Below are 17796 nucleotides of genomic sequence, written 5' to 3'. Positions count from 1 at the left end.
ACAGAAAGAAGAAATCAACCAGCAACTAATAACCTGGAAGTATTTGATACTTAAATAGCATTGGTGGGGCAGTGGGTCCATCTTGCATATTCTGCTGTGAGAATGGGAGGGCATTAGTTGGAGCGTTGAACAGAAGGGTGATACCAGCATTAAATCAGCATTGCACACTGATTGATGTCATGACATAACTGCTATTCATTCTCCCAGTGAATGTTCGCTACGTGTATGCAAATATCTGCACCAATATGGTATCTGGAGAAATTTGCTTCACAACTATATGGACATGTGTTTTTCAGAGCTTTAACAGCATTTTAATGCCCCAAAATATTTTTGCACAGTGCGACGAAAGTAGTTGCTTACTGTGGTGCATCAGAAATATGATAGTGGCATTCCCTTTTGTTAACATTTCCTGTTCATGTTTCTGTAGCTCCATGGCAGATCTAGAGAGCAGCGTTACACTAAATTGTCAGACTGGAAGTACATTGATTACTGTGCTCAATTGGCTAATCCAATGCCACTGTTCGGTAAGTTTAGATTTTAAAAACATTATCTAGTTTATACAGTATCTGCAGCTGTTTCTGAAGTGACATATATAAGAGCAGTCCAGAGTGACACTTGATCTTCACTTGTGAAGTGGATGGATTTGTTTATTGTCACATGTACCGAGGTACAACTAAAAGTATTATTTTGCGTGCAGCTCAGACAGATCATTCCGTACATGGAAAGGAAATACATAGGGCAAACATAAAATACACAATGTAAATACATAGACACAGGCATCGGATGAAGCATACAGCTGTGTAGTACTACTCAGTCACTTAATTAAATGATTGAGGCGAAGAACATCTCGCATAGGGAGCTACAATCAAGGTAGACATCCAGCCCTGGATCGGAGCAGTGTCATGTGATATGCAGACTGCTGATAACATCCTCTAGTAGCTGTCATTGCTGTGTCTCAGAATTTCTTCATTAACTGTATAATGGGCCTTCAAAATGGTGGAAGGACCTACATAGCACAGCTTGCATTGTTCCCTCTATTTTGGATTTAGATGTCCAAGTTTACTGCTGCAAGCAGCCCTCCTCATCACCAACTATTTAATTCACATCTTATTTTGACAAACAGCCTTGCCCACTGACTCTCTGCGTGGGATACTTCATGATGTAGGCTGGAGCAACTTTTACTCTGCAGTTGCTATCCCTTTATTTCCACATCTCTCACACAGGCTTGAGGATGCTCTAACGTGGCATGTGTTGGAGTTCTCAAGTATGAGGGAGAATTATTTTGGCATGTCTTGTATTCCACAAAGTGACTTGTTCTGCTGATTTTCAATACAGATCGAAAATAACTCTGTTCCCCTTTTTAGTCTGGTGCCAAAGGAGTGTGTTCAGACTTAATTTATGAAGCCCTAGTCTGAATTTGAATCAACAACTGTATCTTCTAATCAAGAACTTGGATGCCACCACTTGAGATCTGCGAAACTGTGTTATGCTTTGAAGCGTCCCAAGCCAATTTCTACATGTTAGTTGATTGTTTAAGCTAATATTGCAATAGCTCTTCTGAGTTTGCCAAAAGCACAATATAATTTGTGTAAAGAAGCACTGAGTACCATCAGAAATGCCTCAAAACAATCCAAATCTAATCCTTGTGATGTTCTCCAAACACAATTAATGAACCTGAACTATGGTGACTGGCAATGTACAACATGCTTTATTTCTCTTTCAATAGATAGATTCAATTTAGTTTCTCAATAACTCTTGCGCAGATCAATGTGTCCACCTCTTCTCACCTAAAACTGTATAATTTAGTACTGTCTCTGGTGTGAGAAGTTTTCAGCCCTCTGATATGCAGTTGTCTCCTCCAAATCTTCTGAACAAAATACTGATTCATTGATATGTCTGTGTGTGTATGTATTTTGTTTAAGATGGTAAAATGGCACCAAGAGTGTGGGGGCTTTATCGGCATGGTGGGAGAAAAAGTAATTTTATGTCAGTGTTTATAGATTTCTGTTTGTAAAATTAAGTTCTATACAGGGATCGGTAATGGTTCTCGTAGATTTGCAATCTGTTGTAACAATTGCTACTGTGTTTGCAAGTACAAACTAATAAAAAAGTTTGTGTTGCTTGTTTATAGATCTGTTGTGCCCGGTATGTAACCAGAGTCTTAATGTTTCACAGGAAATGGCGATATACTGTCATTCGAAGATGCCAACAGAGCTAAGGCAGAGACTAGAGTTTCTGGAGTTATGATTGCAAGGTGTGTAATCTATGCAGAAGCACAATGTGTCACTCTTCTGCATTAAAATTTTCACTAAAGTTCAGAAGCATGTTTTCCCCACTCTTCTGAAAGCACCATTACATTAATTTCATTGTGTGTGCAGGTGTTACAGAAGCCATGCTTATCTATTTATGTGCTTGGAATTCATACGTTTTTTTTTTATACGTTTCTGTGCAAAGAAGACTCAAAGTGCCATGATTTGGTTTATTTACAGGTTAGGGATAAAGTTCAAAGCTTTCAAACATCTCACTCTGACATAGAAATTAGTTGCTGAAGTTATCAGAAAAATATCAAATAAATTGAGTAGGAGGGTATCCAAGATGATTTAAAAAAGAAAAAGTCTTGTTTAAATTATTTTAAGACTGTAATGCAACTCGGAAATTGGGGAAAACTTCATCCCTATTAAAATCTTCCCCAAATAAAGTGCCCCATCTCCCTCTACACTGGCAGTTCTGGGTGACCAAGATCTGATGCCAGAACCTGGGCATTAGCTGAGATTTCTTTTGTGTCTCATAGTTGAGTGGACTGGATTGTTATTTTACTCCTGTTCTATTGTTACAAGGGGGCATAACTATAAGGTTCATGGTGGAAGATATAGGAGGGATGTCAGAGGTAGTTAACTCAGAGTGGTTGGGGTGTGGAACGCACTCCCAGCTATGGTAGTGGAGTCGGACACTTCAGGAACTTTCAAGCGGTTATTGGATAGGCATATGGAGCGCACTAGAATGATTGGGAATAGGTTGATTTGATCTTTCAGACTAGTTTGGCACAATATCGTGGGCCGAAGGGCCTGTACTGTGCTGTACAGTTCTATGTTCTATATGTAGGTTAGAGAAAATATAATGACCATTTTTTGAGATTTCCATGAGTGTGGCCTCCTACGTGAACTCCCAAGCATGGCAACTGAGTGCATGAGCCCCTATTAATGTTCGTTTTGATCTAATTATTGTGTTGGCTACTTTTTTGTTGTTGTTGTAAACTTCATATTAGTAATGCAGTTATTGTTCCTGGTTTGTATAGTTGTTGTTAAGATGGCTACAGTGATCTCCTGGAACTCAAAGAACAAAGAAATGTACAGCACAGGAACAGGCCCTTCGGCCCTCCAAGCCCGTGCCGACCATACTGCCCGACTAAACTACAATCTTCTACACTTCCTGGGTCCGTATCCTTCTATTCCCATCCTATTCATATATTTGTCAAGATGCCCCTTAAATGTCCCTATCGTCCCTGCTTCCACTACCTCCTCCGGTAGTGAGTTCCAGGCACCCACTACCCTCTGCGTAAAAAACTTGCCTCGTACATCTACTCTAAACCTTGCCCCTCTCACCTTAAACCTATGCCCCCTAGTAATTGACCCCTCTACCCTGGGGAAAAGCCTCTGACTATCCACTCTGTCTATGCCCCTCATAATTTTGTATACCTCTATCAGGTCGCCCCTCAATCTCCTTCATTCCAGTGAGAACAAACCGAGTTTATTCAATCGCTCCTCATAGCCTATGCCCTCCATACCAGGCAACATTCTGGTAAATCTCTTCTGCACCCTCTCTAAAGCCTCCACATCCTTCTGGTAATGTGGCGACCAGAATTGAACACTATACTCCAAGTGTGTCCTGACTAAGGTTCTATACAGCTGCAACATGACTTGCCAATTCTTATACTCAATGCCCCGGCCAATGAAGGCAAGCATGCCGTATGCCTTCTTGACTACCTTCTCCACCTGTGTTGCCCCTTTCAATGACCTGTGGACCTGTACTCCTAGATCTCTTTGACTTTCAATACTCTTGAGGGTTCTACCATTCACTGTATATTCCCTACCTGCATTAGCCCTTCCAAAATGCATTACCTCACATTTGTCCGGATTAAACTCCATCTGTCATCTCTCCGCCCAAGTCTCCAGACAATCTAAATCCTGCTGTATCCTCAGACAGTCCTCATCGCTATCCGCAATTCCACCAACCTTTGTGTCGTCTGCAAACTTACTAATCAGACCAGTTACATTTTCCTCCAAATCATTTATATATACTACAAAGAGCAAAGGTCCCAGCACTGATCCCTGTGGAACACCACTGGTCACAGCCCTCCAATTAGAAAAGCATCCCTCCATTGCTACCCTCTGCCTTCTATGGCCTAGCCAGTTCTGTATCCACCTTGCCAGTTCACCCCTGATCCCGTGTGACTTCACCTTTTGTACTAGTCTACCATGAGGGACCTTGTCAAAGGCCTTACTGAAGTCCATATAGACAACATCTACTGCCCTACCTGCATCAATCACTCATTGCTGAAAAGTTTCCTCCAAGGTCTCCGATGGAATTGATTTCTGCTCTTCCAGTTGTACAATGCATGCCTTTTTATTTGCACATACAAATATTTTAAAAAATTTTAAGGCGAGAAAGAGGCAGAAAGATGTGACATTTAGAAACATAATGGAGCCGAGCAGGATACTGCCTCTCGAGACTGTTCCACCATACAGCAAAAATAAAAACAGATAATGCTGGAAGTACTCAACAGTGCAGGCAGCATTTGTCAAGAGAAACAGAGCTAACATTTGGTGTTGATGGCCTTTCATCAGAACTTTGACCTGAAATGTTAATTGCGTTTCTCTCCACAAATGCTGCCTGAACTGCTGAATACTTGCAACATTTTCTGTTTTCATTTCAGATTTAAAGCATTTATAGTATTTTGCTTTTTAAATTAAAGAAAGTCTTTGGCCAAATTTCATTCAATTTTATGGCCATCCCTCTTATCGTTTGATTAATTTTGAGTATAAAAAATGTAGCGATCTAAGCCTTGATATCACCGAATGACTGAACATCCGTAGCTCTTTGGGTCGAGAATTCTAAGAATTCACAACACTCTTAGTGAAGAAATGTCTCATCATCTCAGTCCTGAATAGATAATCTCTGAGACTGACCCCAAGTTCTAGATTCCATAGCCGGGGAAACTCCGCATATTCTGTTTTTCTATTCCTACAATAATAATCTTTATTATTGTCAGAGGTAGGCTTATATTAACACTGCAATGAAGTTACTGTGAAAATCCCCTAGTCGCCACACTCCGGCACCTGTTCAGGTACACTGAGGGAGAATTCAGAATGTCCAGTTCACCTAACAAGCACGTCTATTGGGACTTGTGGGAGGAAACCGGAGCACCCGGAGAAAATCCATGCTGACACGGAAAGAACGTGCAGTCTCCGCACAGACAGTGATCCAAGCCAGAAATCGAACCTGGGACCCTGGCGCTGTGAAGCAGCAGTGCTAATCACTGTGCTACCGTGCCACCCCCACCACCTGTGGTTCAGATAGTAACCTCTGAGTCAGAAGGTTATGCATCAAGTCCCACTCGAGTTGAATGCGAATTCTAGGCTGAAACTCCAGGAAAGTTATTGAGGGAGTGTGGCACTGCTTGAGGTATCGTCTTTCGGAGGAGATGCTTAATCCACCGATTCTGCCCCCTCAGGTTAGCGTATGGTTTGCATGACACTTTTGAAGAAGGGCAAGGAAGTTCTTCCTAATGCCCTGGCAAATATTTTGTCTCACTCGACATGAGTAAAAACAGATGAACTGGTCAATATATTTCCAAGTCAGGATGATGAAAGAGGGGAACCTCCAGATGGTGGCGTTCCTATGTTTATGTGGCCCTTGTCCTTCTGGGTGTTAGAGGTTGCAGGTTTGGAAGGTGCTGTTGAAAGAAACTAATGTATGGCGCAGATGGTACACACTGCTGTCACTCTGCATTGGTGGTGGAGGGAGTGAATGTTTATGGATGGGGTGCCAATCAAGCAGGCTGCCTTGTTCTGGATGGTATTGAGCTTCTTAAGTGTTATTGGAGCTGCACTTGTCCAGGCAAATGGAGAGTTTTCCATCACCCTCCTGATGTGCGCCTTGTAGATGGTGGGCAGGCTTTGGAGATTGAGAGGTGAGTTGCTCCCCGTAGAATTCCTAACCTCTGATCTGTGCTTGTAGCCACAGTAGTTAGATGGCTAGTCCAGTTTAATCTTTGATCAGTGGTTACCCCAGTGTGTGGAATTCAGCAATGCTAATGTCATTGAGCGTTAAGGGGAGGAGGTTAGATTCTCTCTTTTTGGAGCTGATCATTGTCCAGCACTTGTGTGGTGTGTATGTTACTTGCCACTTACCAGCTCAAGCCTCCATATTGTCCAGGTCTTGTTGCACATGACCACAAACTACCTCAGTATCTGAGGAGTTGCAAATGGTGCTGAACATTGTGCAATCATATGGGAACGTCCCAATGTCTGACCTTTTGATGAGGAAAGGTAATTGATGAAACAGCTGAAGACGGTTGGGCCTAGGAACTCCTGCAGGAGTTCCCTAGGACTGAGATAATTGTCCTCCAACAACTGCAACCATCTCTTCCTTTGTGCTAAGGTCCCAATTCAGTGGAGAGTTTTCCCCCTGATTCCATTGACATCAGTTTTACTGGGGCTCTTTGATGTCATACTTGGTCATATGCTGCCTTGATGTTCAGGGCAGTCACCGTTGGAGATCAGCTCTTTTAGCCGTGTTGGACCAAGGCTGTAATGTCGTCAGGAGCTGTATGGCCTTGACAGAGCCCAAACTGAGTTTCACTGAACAGGCTGTTGCAGAGTAAGTGTCGCTCGATAGCTCTGTCAACGGCACCTGCATTCACTGCTGATGACCGAGAATAGGTAATTGAGAGGGTTATTGACCGGTTTAGCTTTGATCTTTTTGTGGATGTGACATACCTGGGCAATTTTCCACATTGCTGGGTAGCTGCCGGTGTTGTAACTGTACTGGAACAACTAGGGGCACGGCTAGTTCCGGAGAATACCTTTTCAGTTCTATTGCCAAAATGTTGTCAGGGCCCATAGCATTTGCAGTACCCAGTGCCTGCAGGCATTCCTTGATATCATGTGGAAAGAATAAATATGGCTGAAGACTAACATCTGTGACGGTGGGGATTTCATGAGGAGGCCAAGATGGATCATCCACTTGACACTTGTGGGTGAAGAAGACTGCAAATGCTTCAGCCGTGTCTTTTGCACTGATGTGTAAGGCTTCCCCATCATTGAGGATGGGGATATTTGCGAAGCCTCTTCCTTCAATGAGTGTTTAATTGTCCACCACTATTCATGACTGGATGTGGCGGGACTGCAGACCATTGATCTGATCCATTAGTTGTGGATTTGCTTAGTGCTCTCCATTTCATGCTGCTTGTGCTGTTTAGAATTGAAGTCATCCAGTTTTGCAGATTCACCTGGTTGACACCTTAAATGATATTCCTGGTGCTGCTCCTAGCTTGCCCTCTTGCACTCTTCTTCATTGAACCTGGTTTGATTCTCCAGCTTGACAAAGGGTGGGGATTTGCCTGGCCATGAGATGAAGATTGTGGTCCTATACAATACTACCGCTGCTGATGGCCCACATTGTCCCAGTTTTGAGTTGCACAGCTTAGTTTTCCACTTAGCATTGTATCATGAGCAAGCTTTTCAAATATTACTCTTGGTCTGTTCATCCAAGGTTGTAAATCGTTGAGGCTGCATCACCGATCCTTGCATTACCCACCAATAAGGGCTTACCAATCTGATAATGAAAGCAAATGCTGCGGATGCAAGAGAACTGAAATAAAAAGAGGAAGTGCAAGAAAAACCCAGCAGGTCTGGCAGCAGCAGTGGGACCTGAAAATGACCTCTATACCTATTCTCTCTTTCCTGTCCTTTAACCAGTCCTCTATTCATGTTAATGTTTTGCACAAACCCAATCACTGGTGTGGCACTTTATTAAATGCCTTTTGAAAATCCAAATGTATACGACATCCACTTGTTCTCCTTTGCCCATCCTGCCAGTTACTGCTTCACAAAAAAACATTAAATATTTATCATTGTTTCCCTTTCAGAGAAGCATGTTGACTGTTTATTCATATTATATGGTAGGCAGCACGGTAGCATTGTGGATAGCACAATTGCTTCACAGCTCCAGGGTCCCAGGTTCGATTCCCGGCTTGGGTCACTGTCTGTGCGGAGTCTGCACATTCTCCCCGTGTGTGTGTGGGTTTCCTCCGGGTGCTCCGGTTTCCTCCCACAGTCCAAAGATGTGCGGGTTAGGTGGATTGGCCATGCTAAATTGCCCATCTTGTCCAAAATTGCCCTTCGTGTTGGGTGGGCTTACTGGATTATGGGGATAGGGTGGAGGTGTGGACCTTGGGTAGGGTGCTCTTTCCAAGAGCCGGTGCAGACTCGATGGGCCGAATGGCCTCCTTCTACACTGTAAATTCTATGATTATGATTTTCTCAAGTGCCCTATTACTACTACTTTAAGAACATATGAAATAGGAGTAAGAGTACATCGTATGTGCCCTTCAGCCTGCTCTGCCATTTGGTATGAACATGGCTGATCTTCTGGTGTAACTCCATTTTCCAACTTCTCATGGATTCCCAAAATGACCAAACTCCTGTCTGTCTCTGCCTTGAATATATTCAATAATGCGGAAACCGCAACTCTCAGGGGTAGAGAATTTGCCAAGATTCACAACCTTTTGAGTGAAGAGACTTCTCCTATCTCAGTTCTAAATGATCGGCCCGCCACCCTGAGACTCAGGTGGGTGGGTGATGCAAGGATCAGCAATGCAGCTTTAACGATTTACAACCTTGGATGAACAGACGAAGAGTAATATTTCAAAAGCGTGCTCATGACACAATGCTAAGTGGGAAACGAAGCTGTGCAACTCAAAACTGGGACAATGCTAGATCCCCAACTTGGGGAAATAACCTCTGTGTCAACCCTGTCGAGATCCTGACGATCTTGCATGTTTCAATGAGATCGCCTCTCCTTCTCCTTAACTCCAATGAATATAGTCCCTCTAAAATGGGAGCCAGCTCCTCCTCCCACCTAGTCTTCTCCTCCTCCACCGAAACCCGCTCTTCCCCCATGATCTAATCATCTATCCCGGACATTCTGCTCTCCGACCCTGCACAGGAGAGAATCCTTTCCAGCAAAGTGGATGTCAGCACCACTGGGAATGTCGAGAAAGCTCGCCGGACCCAGTCACGCCCCTAAACATATCCACTCCACCCCCCTCCCCCAGGCCTGATTTCTCTTTCAGCTCCTCCCAGCCAGCAAACCGCCCATCCAAAAATAAGTCCCTTGCCCTCTCCAGCCCTTTACCTTACCACCCCCCTAACGTGGCATCCTGTTTCCCCGTTCGAAACAAATGATTCCAACAAATAGGGGACCATCTTGACACTACCCCCAAATTTGAAATGCTGGCAGATCTGCTGCCATATCTTTAACGTGGAAATGACCACCGGATTCAACGAATTCGCCTCCAGCTTTCCCCTTACCTGACCCCAACGTCAACCATGCCCAGTCCCCGAACCAACCCAGCACCACCTCCGCATTGGCCGCCCAATAGTGAAACAAGAGGTTCCGCAGTTCCATACCCCCCCGCGCCTGCCACTCCTTCTGAGGAGTTTGCCCCTCCCAAATAAACCCCATTATAAGCCGCTCCAGCTCCCAGAAAGACTCTTTAGGCAGGAAGACAGAAGGTCTGAAACAAAAACACTAATCTTAGCAGTATATTCATCTTAATCACTTGCATGCGGCCTGCCGATAGTGAAGTTCAGAAGCTAGTCGCAGCACAACAAAAAGGCAGCCCCCTCCTCTCAGGTCACCCCCCTTTAGTGGGCCACTTACAAAATACTTCCCATTATTCAACTTGTATCCAGAAAATTAGCCGAACCTCGTCAATATCTCCATATCACCTATCCCTGCCCCCAGTTCCCTTGCACACAGCAAGAGATCGTTGGCATACAAAGATACCCGATGCTCTCTCTCCCCACACACACACACGCGCGCGCTCAGACACACACACACACACACTCTCTCTCTCTCTCTCGCTCTCGCTCTCTCTCTTGCTCTCTCTCTCACTCTCTCTCTCTCTCTCTCCAACTTGTCCGAGGCCCTCAAGGCAATTGTCAATGGCTCAGTCACCAACGAGAACAATGGAGACATGGGAGAACCCTGCCTCACCCCGTCTGTACAACCTAAAGGACCCCAAACCCGTGGTGTTAGTTTGCACACTACCAGACGGTGTCTCATGTAACAGCTACACCCACGACACCAAACCCAAACTTTTCCAGAACCGTAAACAGGCATCCCATTCAGCCCTGTCGAAGGCTTTTTATGTGTCCAAAGACACAATCGTCTCTGGCTCTGGCCCCACCGTTGGAACAAGAACCACATTGAGTAACCGCCTCATATTAGATGACAGCTTCCTGCCCTTCACAAAGCTACTTTGATTTCCCCCCCCAACAACCTCCAAGAGACGAGGCTCCAATCTGAATGCTAAAACCTTAACTAGGCGTTTTGCATCCACATTAAGCAGAGAAAGTGGCCTGTATGACCCCCCACTCCGTAGGGAAATTGACACCTGCCTCAACGTCTTCGGAAGGGAATCTCGTGCCAATGAATCATTAAACATCCCCAACACCAACGGGACCAACTGACCTACAAAGTTCTCATAAAATTCTACCAGGAACCCATCTGGCCCCAGCACCTTCCCAGCCTGCATCTTCCTCAGAGCCGTGCGCACCTCCTCCAACCCCAATGGTGCCTCCGATTTCTCACTCAACTCCTCCTCCACCTGAGGAAACACCAACAACTCCAAAAGGCTTACCCAAGCCTTGCGCAACCTGATCTGGTCCCACACCCGCTGGTGAGTCTCCTGCAGGAACATCACATCAGTCCCCAAACCTTTCAATTGGGGAAAAAAAAAACCTTGTTCTCTTCACCGGCACTTCCAAAATTCCAAGCGATCAGCCTCGTTGGGGAACTCCCCTCGCCCCCGTAAATCAGCTATTAGCACCGCGATATAACGTTGCTATCTATGTATCCAAATTAATGGATCCTAGGTCCCAGAATCCATTCCTAAGGAGGGACAAAGGAAAAAGATCTTGCACACCGTTAGCACTCTTTCCTTTCTTTTCTCTCTCTCTCTCTTTCTCCCACCACACAAACAAAAAACCCACCCCAACAGACTGCAGCCTCTTTTCTTCCCCCCCCCCCCCCCAAACTTCACTCCCGTTTGCGAGCCTCCCTTCTCAGCTCCAGCAAAGTAGCCACCAGTCAGGAACCCCCTCCAATATCCCCTCAAAACAAACATCCACCCCAGCCCTTGTATCCAATACTCCTCACCAACATGCCTGCCTCCCCCCCCCCCCCGCCGCCATCGTTAACAAGCCTCAATCCCCTCCAAAACCCAATCACCCATTCCCTTGTTAAAACATTCCTCTCCAAATGAGGCCAAAAGCACCCAACGCACAAAGACATAAGTACAGTACTCAAACTTCCCCTACGTACACGTGTCCCAAACAGTTCAACTCACAGTGGCTGCAACAACTTCTCCCCGATGAAGACCTGCCTGACATGTCGAAAAAATGATTTTTCGAGTCGATGGTGACCTGCAACCTTGCCGGGTACGCCACCCCAAACCTTAACCTTCACCTGTCAATGGCCGCACGCCTCTTCGCCAGCTCAGTCACAATGTCCTGATCTATGAGCACCCTGTGACGTCCCAGTCGATATTCGCCCAACCCAAGGCACACTCCTTCTGTTGGTAATTATGAAAGCGGATGATCACTGCCCGTGGTGGCTAATTCAGCCGTGGCTTCTTCCGGATCACCCGGTGAGCTCTGTCCAATTCCGGAGGGGGGGAGAATCCCCTCACCCCTACCCACCAAAGGTGAAACCATCTCCGCCAAGTACTGGGTCGGCTTTGAGCCCTCCAATCCCTCCGGCAGCCCCACCAACCTGAGGTTTGATTGCCTTGACCTGTACTCCAGATTCTCCATCTTTAGCCTCAGGCCTTTGATGTTATCTGCCACCATCAGCCAACCCTCCAACGAGGCAAGCCAATCCTCGTGCTGCGACAAGACCCCCTCCACACCTTTCAATGTTTCACCCAGCGCTTTGACCACGCTCAAAGTCTTCACCAACTGCTCCCGAATTGGCCCTAGAGCAACCTCGACAATGACTTTAAAGAATTATTTTATCTCCTTGCCCTGCCGTTCAAACTGACGATCCATTGTTTGCCAAACTTCTCCAGCTCCTGCACCATCACTACAGTCAATGTGTTTAAAGTAATGTGTGCGGTGGCTATCTTCCCTCCTTCATCTTCGAAGGTCTGCCCTCCTGAGCTTTCTTTGTGTTGGGCTTCTTTGTCGACGCTTTCGACATGACTCCATCGAGGAACAGTTCTCTAGGCCCACAACAGGCGTTTAGTCAGTAACAGACCCCCCCCCCCCCCCCCCCCCCCCCCCCCGCACCAAAAGAAAACTGGTAAAAGGGACCAAAAATAAGGACCTGGCCGGGAGCCCCTTTTTGAGCGTCTTGCTCTTACATGACTGATCTCTTTTTGATTGATTGGCTTTTTTATTCTTACTATCAAAGTAAATAACCTAATTTCACCTTGCCATGTTCCATCTGCCACCGTTGCAAGGTAATATGACCTGTCAGCATCTTTTTGCAGCCTTTTTTGGGTCCTTCTTATGATTTACATTGCCACCAAGCTTTGTTTCATCAACAAAAAACAATACAACACAGGAACAGGCCCTTCGGCCCTTCAAGCCTGTACCGGTCATGATACCGACCTTTGCCAAAACCCTCAGCACTTCCTTGTGCCGTATCTCTCTATACCCATCCTATCCACGTTTTTGTCAAGATGCCCTTTGAATGGCGTTAATGTATCTGCTTCCACAACCTTCCTAGGCAAGGCGTTCCAGGTACTCACCATCCTCTGCGTAAAAAACCTGCCTCGCACATCTCCTCTAAACTTTGCCCCATGGGCCTTAAACCTATGCCCCCACACCTTAAACCTATGCCCCTTGGATACATTATTCTCCCGCTCCTCGTCTAAGTAATATGGATTGTAAATAATAATTGCTTATTGTCACAAGTAGGCTTCAATTAAGTTACTGTGAAAAGCCCCTAGTCGCCACATTCCGGCGCCTGTTCAGGGGGGCAGGCACGGGAATTGAACCCGCGCTGCTGGTCTTGTTCTGCATTACAAGCCAGCTGTTTAGCCCACTGTGCTAAACCACCCAATGGCTGAGGGTCCAACCCTGGTTCTTGCAGATCTTCAGTAGTTGCAGCCTGCCAATTTGAAAATGCCCTGTTTTCCCCACTCTTTGCTTCCTGTCCATCAGCCAACCCTCTATCCATCCTCGCGTTGCCCTTAACCTGTCACCTTTTGTATGGCACCTTATCAAATACTATTGGACTCCAAGTATACTCTGCGGCATTCTCCATCGGCGGAAGCCTGCACCCCGCCGGCAAAGCACCCATGCCCGGGCGTTTCCTGACAGCGTGGGCTGGCCCACAATGGGAAACCCCATTGGCTGGCTCCGCGAACGGAGAATCCTGCTGCCAGCGAGGGTGCACCGGAAAACGGAGCTGGCGGGATGGAGAATCCTGTCCACTATATTTACTGGTTCCCTTTTATCTACCCTACTAGTTACATCCTCAAAAAACTCTCAACACAATTTTTCTTTCTGAAAACCATGTTGACTTTACCTGAGCATATTGTGATTTTCTAAGGGCAGTTAGGGATGGGCAACAAATGCTGATACCCATCCCATGAAAGAATAAGAATTGTGCGTTAAGACATCCTTCATAATCAATACCAGCATTTTCTAGGTAACTGATGTTCGGCTAACTGGGTTATAGTTCCTTGTTTCTCTCTTCCTCTTTTCTTCAACAGTAGTGTTACATTTTCTAACTACAAATCCATGGAATCCAGGAAATTTCGGGAAGTCCTAACCAATGGATCCACTATCTTTGCAACTAACCTTTAGAGCTCTAGAATGTAGACCATCAGGTCCTGAGGAATTGTCAGATTTTATGCCTCAAGTTTATCCAGTATGTTTTCTCTGCTAATATTAATTACTCAAGTCCCTCAGTTTTTAGTCCTTGATTACCCTCTATTTCTGTTATGCAACTTGCATCTTCTACTACGAAAACAGACACAAAGTATTTGTTCAATGTCTCTGCCATTTCCTCATTCTCAGTGATAATTTCTCCTGTCTCTGTCCGTCAGGGATTACTGTATTATATAGCTGTAAATATTCTTTCAATTTTAAAAATATTTCTGGCTAGTTTACTCTTTTAAAACTTCTTTGTCAACTTTTTGGTTATGCTTTGATTTCTAAAATACTCCCAATCCTCAAGTTTATGATAAACCTTTGCTAAATTATAGGCCTCTTCTTTTAATTTAATATTACCCAGAGTACTATCCTAGTAAATCATGGATTAATCTTTCATGTTGAGTTTTTGTTAATAGAATGTATTTTTGTTGAACATTTTGAATCTCTTTGTTAAATGCTACCCACTGCTATTTATCACAGTACCGTTAGTCTATTTTACCAATCAACCGTAGGCAAATCTCCCCTCACGCCTATGTAATTGACTTTAACATCCAGACTCTTGTTTGGGATTAGAGTATGCCTTTTGGACTTCATTCAACTGTTTCCCAGCAGATCTTTTACGATGAGATTACTTACTAACCCTGCCTCATTGCACAACACTAGATCTAAAATAACTTTATCTCTAGTTGGTTCCACAATATATTGTTCAGGGCAACTGTAACAAAAGCATTTTACTAACTCATCTTTCAGACCATCTTTGCCAATTGGTCCAGTCTGTATGAAGATTAAATTATTACATTGTCGTTATTAGAAAATCCAATTATTGCTTGCTTAATGCCCTGTCCTGTGGTATCAGTACTACTGGATGGTCCTATAAACTATTACCACCAGTGATTTCTGTCCCCTGCTGCTGTTAATCTCCAGTCACACCGATTCTTCTTCCTGATCTTCTGAGCCAAGATCCTTTCCCACTATTTTCCTGATATCATTCCTTACAAAATAGGATTCATGGATAGCACTGTTACATTTGCTATCTTCAATGCACTGGGGCCTCTAGGTAATTTTGAAGGACATAACCAATGTATTAACCTTTTCTGCAGCCATTAATGAATAAAATTGGCAGTTTTAAATGAAAAATATATTAATTTTTTTCGCTTTATTGATTTCAATTCTGAGCAAGAATACATTCCAGTAAAATGTCACATAATTGTAGACAGTTGCAGATACTGTGAAACTGGATTTGTATCCAGTTCACTACTCCTTAGCACTAAAAATATTATTGAAAGCTCTTAGGTGCAGTATAATTGGCTGAAAATCTTATTATTTACTTGTTCAAAAGTTTACTATTTTTGTATCTAACATTTCCAATCTTTTGTCAAAATTCAACCCCAAATGTAATATTTTGGGCTGAATTTTAATTTGGTGAATGAAAACAAATGTCAAACTTTGAACAATATGCCACTTTTACACCCCGGACAAGTGTAACATAGTCTAACATTATCTAACATAGATTATAAAACCAAAGTTGATTTTAGGCTGAACGTCAGTTTCGACAGATTGTGAACTTATTTTTTTCTAACTTGCATTAGACTGCATAAGTGATGGAATGGAGATTTTAAAAATCTGCTGATCATGAGTTTTCTTTCCTTCTGCATTAGTGACTTTCTAATGGATGCAAAAGATGCAAGTGTTATAACATTTCAATGTCTGAATTTGTTGAATTACAGAGGGGCACTGATTAAACCTTGGATATTCACCGAAATCAAAGAGCAACGACACTGGGATATTTCCTCGCGAGAGAGATTTGAAATTCTACAGGATTTCAGGAATTATGGGTTAGAGCACTGGGGATCTGATACACAGGGAGTGGAGAAGAGTAGAAAGTTTCTCCTTGAGTGGCTGTCATTCTTATGCAGGTAAAAGAAAAGTCTGCAGACTAATGTTGAAATATTACCTTCAATTGTAGTATGTTGGGCATTAACAAATATACCCACAATTTTCTTCTTGATTTGCTGTTTGTTCAAGGTATATTCCAGTAGGTCTTCTAGAACGTTTACCTCAGAGAATCAATGAAAGGCCTCCTTATTATTTAGGTAGAGATTACCTGGAAACTCTAATGGCTAGCCAAAATGTGTCCGATTGGGTCAAAATAAGGTACGCTTGCATGCTCTTTAAATGTTAAAGATTTAATCAGTTACCCTCTTTTATGACCTTTTGATATGTAAAGTCCTTGCCTGGATAATTTTAGGTTGTGATTGAAGTATAAATGCTTGAAACAGAAATTAGATATATTATATATTGCTTAGCTCCCAGTAATTTTTTTTTTTTAACTAGTTGTCTCGACAGTAGCCTGCCATCTAAAACAAATGTGGCACTGTAATTTTTCTCATTTCGCTCTTGCAGGATTATCATTTTATAGCAGAAGTTTGATTTTTTTTTGTGCTTTTGTAAGCATGAACTTAACATGTATATGACCACTTATTCTGAGATTTGTGTATTTTATTCTGATTTTAGCGAAATGCTGTTGGGACCAGTTCCTCCTAATTTCACTTTCCTGCCTAAACATAAAGCAAATTCCTACAAGTGAAAATGATGCTCAAGAGCAGAAGCTGCAAGAAACTTGACTTCTTTTCCTAACAACTTCTAATTTGAATTCCTACTGTAATTATTTATAGTCATGTGAAAATAACATGCACCAAATTTGGACTGGAGGGATTGGACAAATACTGACTGATATGGGGGTCTGATTATTCTTTGGCCTGTTGTAAAATCTATGTATTCTTGCCATTTTTCTTGGGAACCTTTAATAAATATTGGTTTTACAGAACTTCTTCATATTTTTCTTGTTTCCAGAATTCTGCTTTCAATTTACTTTAAGTTTATGGCTATTTTATAATCTTTTTGTACTGCACAATCCATTGAATTTTATATTTTGCTTCTTTGAGTGGGCGTGGAATAAAGATCTCCTGCTTCCAGTATGGCGTCAGGGGTGGTTCAAAATTCACACACTTGTAGTCATTTATGAGGAATGGAGATGGAGTTGACTTCTGGGTTTTTGTTTGAACAATGTTGGTACACTTGTACGGTGTGGAAATTGTTAAAATTGGAGGAACTGATATGCAGTTGCTGCTTTTTCCTTTAATGTTTATTTCACTTCCTGGAGAACTTTGTTCAGGGGACCTAGGGACTTCTTTGCTTGTGAGAACATCCCAGAAAGAGGGACAGAGTGGTACTGGTAATTCATAATGGAACCATTCCAAATGTCCGTAAGTTCTTATACCAGGGAGCATCTGCGTTGGATGACTTTCAACATGAGCTGAACATATTAGTGATGAATTTGCGGATACTCTTTCTTCATGAAGATTGCTGGTGTCAATGGTGTCATCTGGAAACTTTTGAGAATTAAATTCTTGATCGAACGTAGGATCTCTGTGTATCACCAGTGTTGATAAGCCAAATGCACTATTTGTTTCCTTCAGTAAAATCGGTAAGAAACCCACCTTAACTTGTTTGTGAAGAAATCTCCTGGTTTGTGAATAGGAGTGATTCAAGAGCATTCTTCTTCTGTCCATATTTCCCACAAATGCTTTAGGACTTCATGGAAGGATGGGGGAAGTTGATGACG

General features: G+C 43.5%; 1 protein-coding gene across 4 annotated transcripts in view; it reads left to right on the top strand.

The window, feature by feature from the left end:
* The window catches only part of dus3l (dihydrouridine synthase 3-like (S. cerevisiae)), a 58996-nt gene extending 41988 nt beyond the window's left edge, over window positions 1-17008 (top strand). For all 4 annotated transcript variants that reach the window (XM_072508679.1, XM_072508677.1, XM_072508676.1 and 1 more), the window contains exons 10-14: window positions 428-524; window positions 2176-2254; window positions 15899-16087; window positions 16197-16325; window positions 16686-17008. In XM_072508679.1, coding sequence (XP_072364780.1) covers window positions 428-524; window positions 2176-2254; window positions 15899-16087; window positions 16197-16325; window positions 16686-16758 — 567 coding nt within the window. In that variant the 3' untranslated portion in view covers window positions 16759-17008. The remainder of the gene's footprint in view (window positions 1-427; window positions 525-2175; window positions 2255-15898; window positions 16088-16196; window positions 16326-16685) is intronic.
* The last annotated feature ends 788 nt before the right edge of the window (window positions 17009-17796 follow it).

This window comes from Scyliorhinus torazame, chromosome 6 (genome assembly GCF_047496885.1).
Source record: "Scyliorhinus torazame isolate Kashiwa2021f chromosome 6, sScyTor2.1, whole genome shotgun sequence".
NCBI classification, from domain to species: domain Eukaryota; kingdom Metazoa; phylum Chordata; class Chondrichthyes; order Carcharhiniformes; family Scyliorhinidae; genus Scyliorhinus; species Scyliorhinus torazame.
Note: the sequence above shows the minus strand (reverse complement) of the source record. Positions and strands in the feature narration are given on the sequence as shown.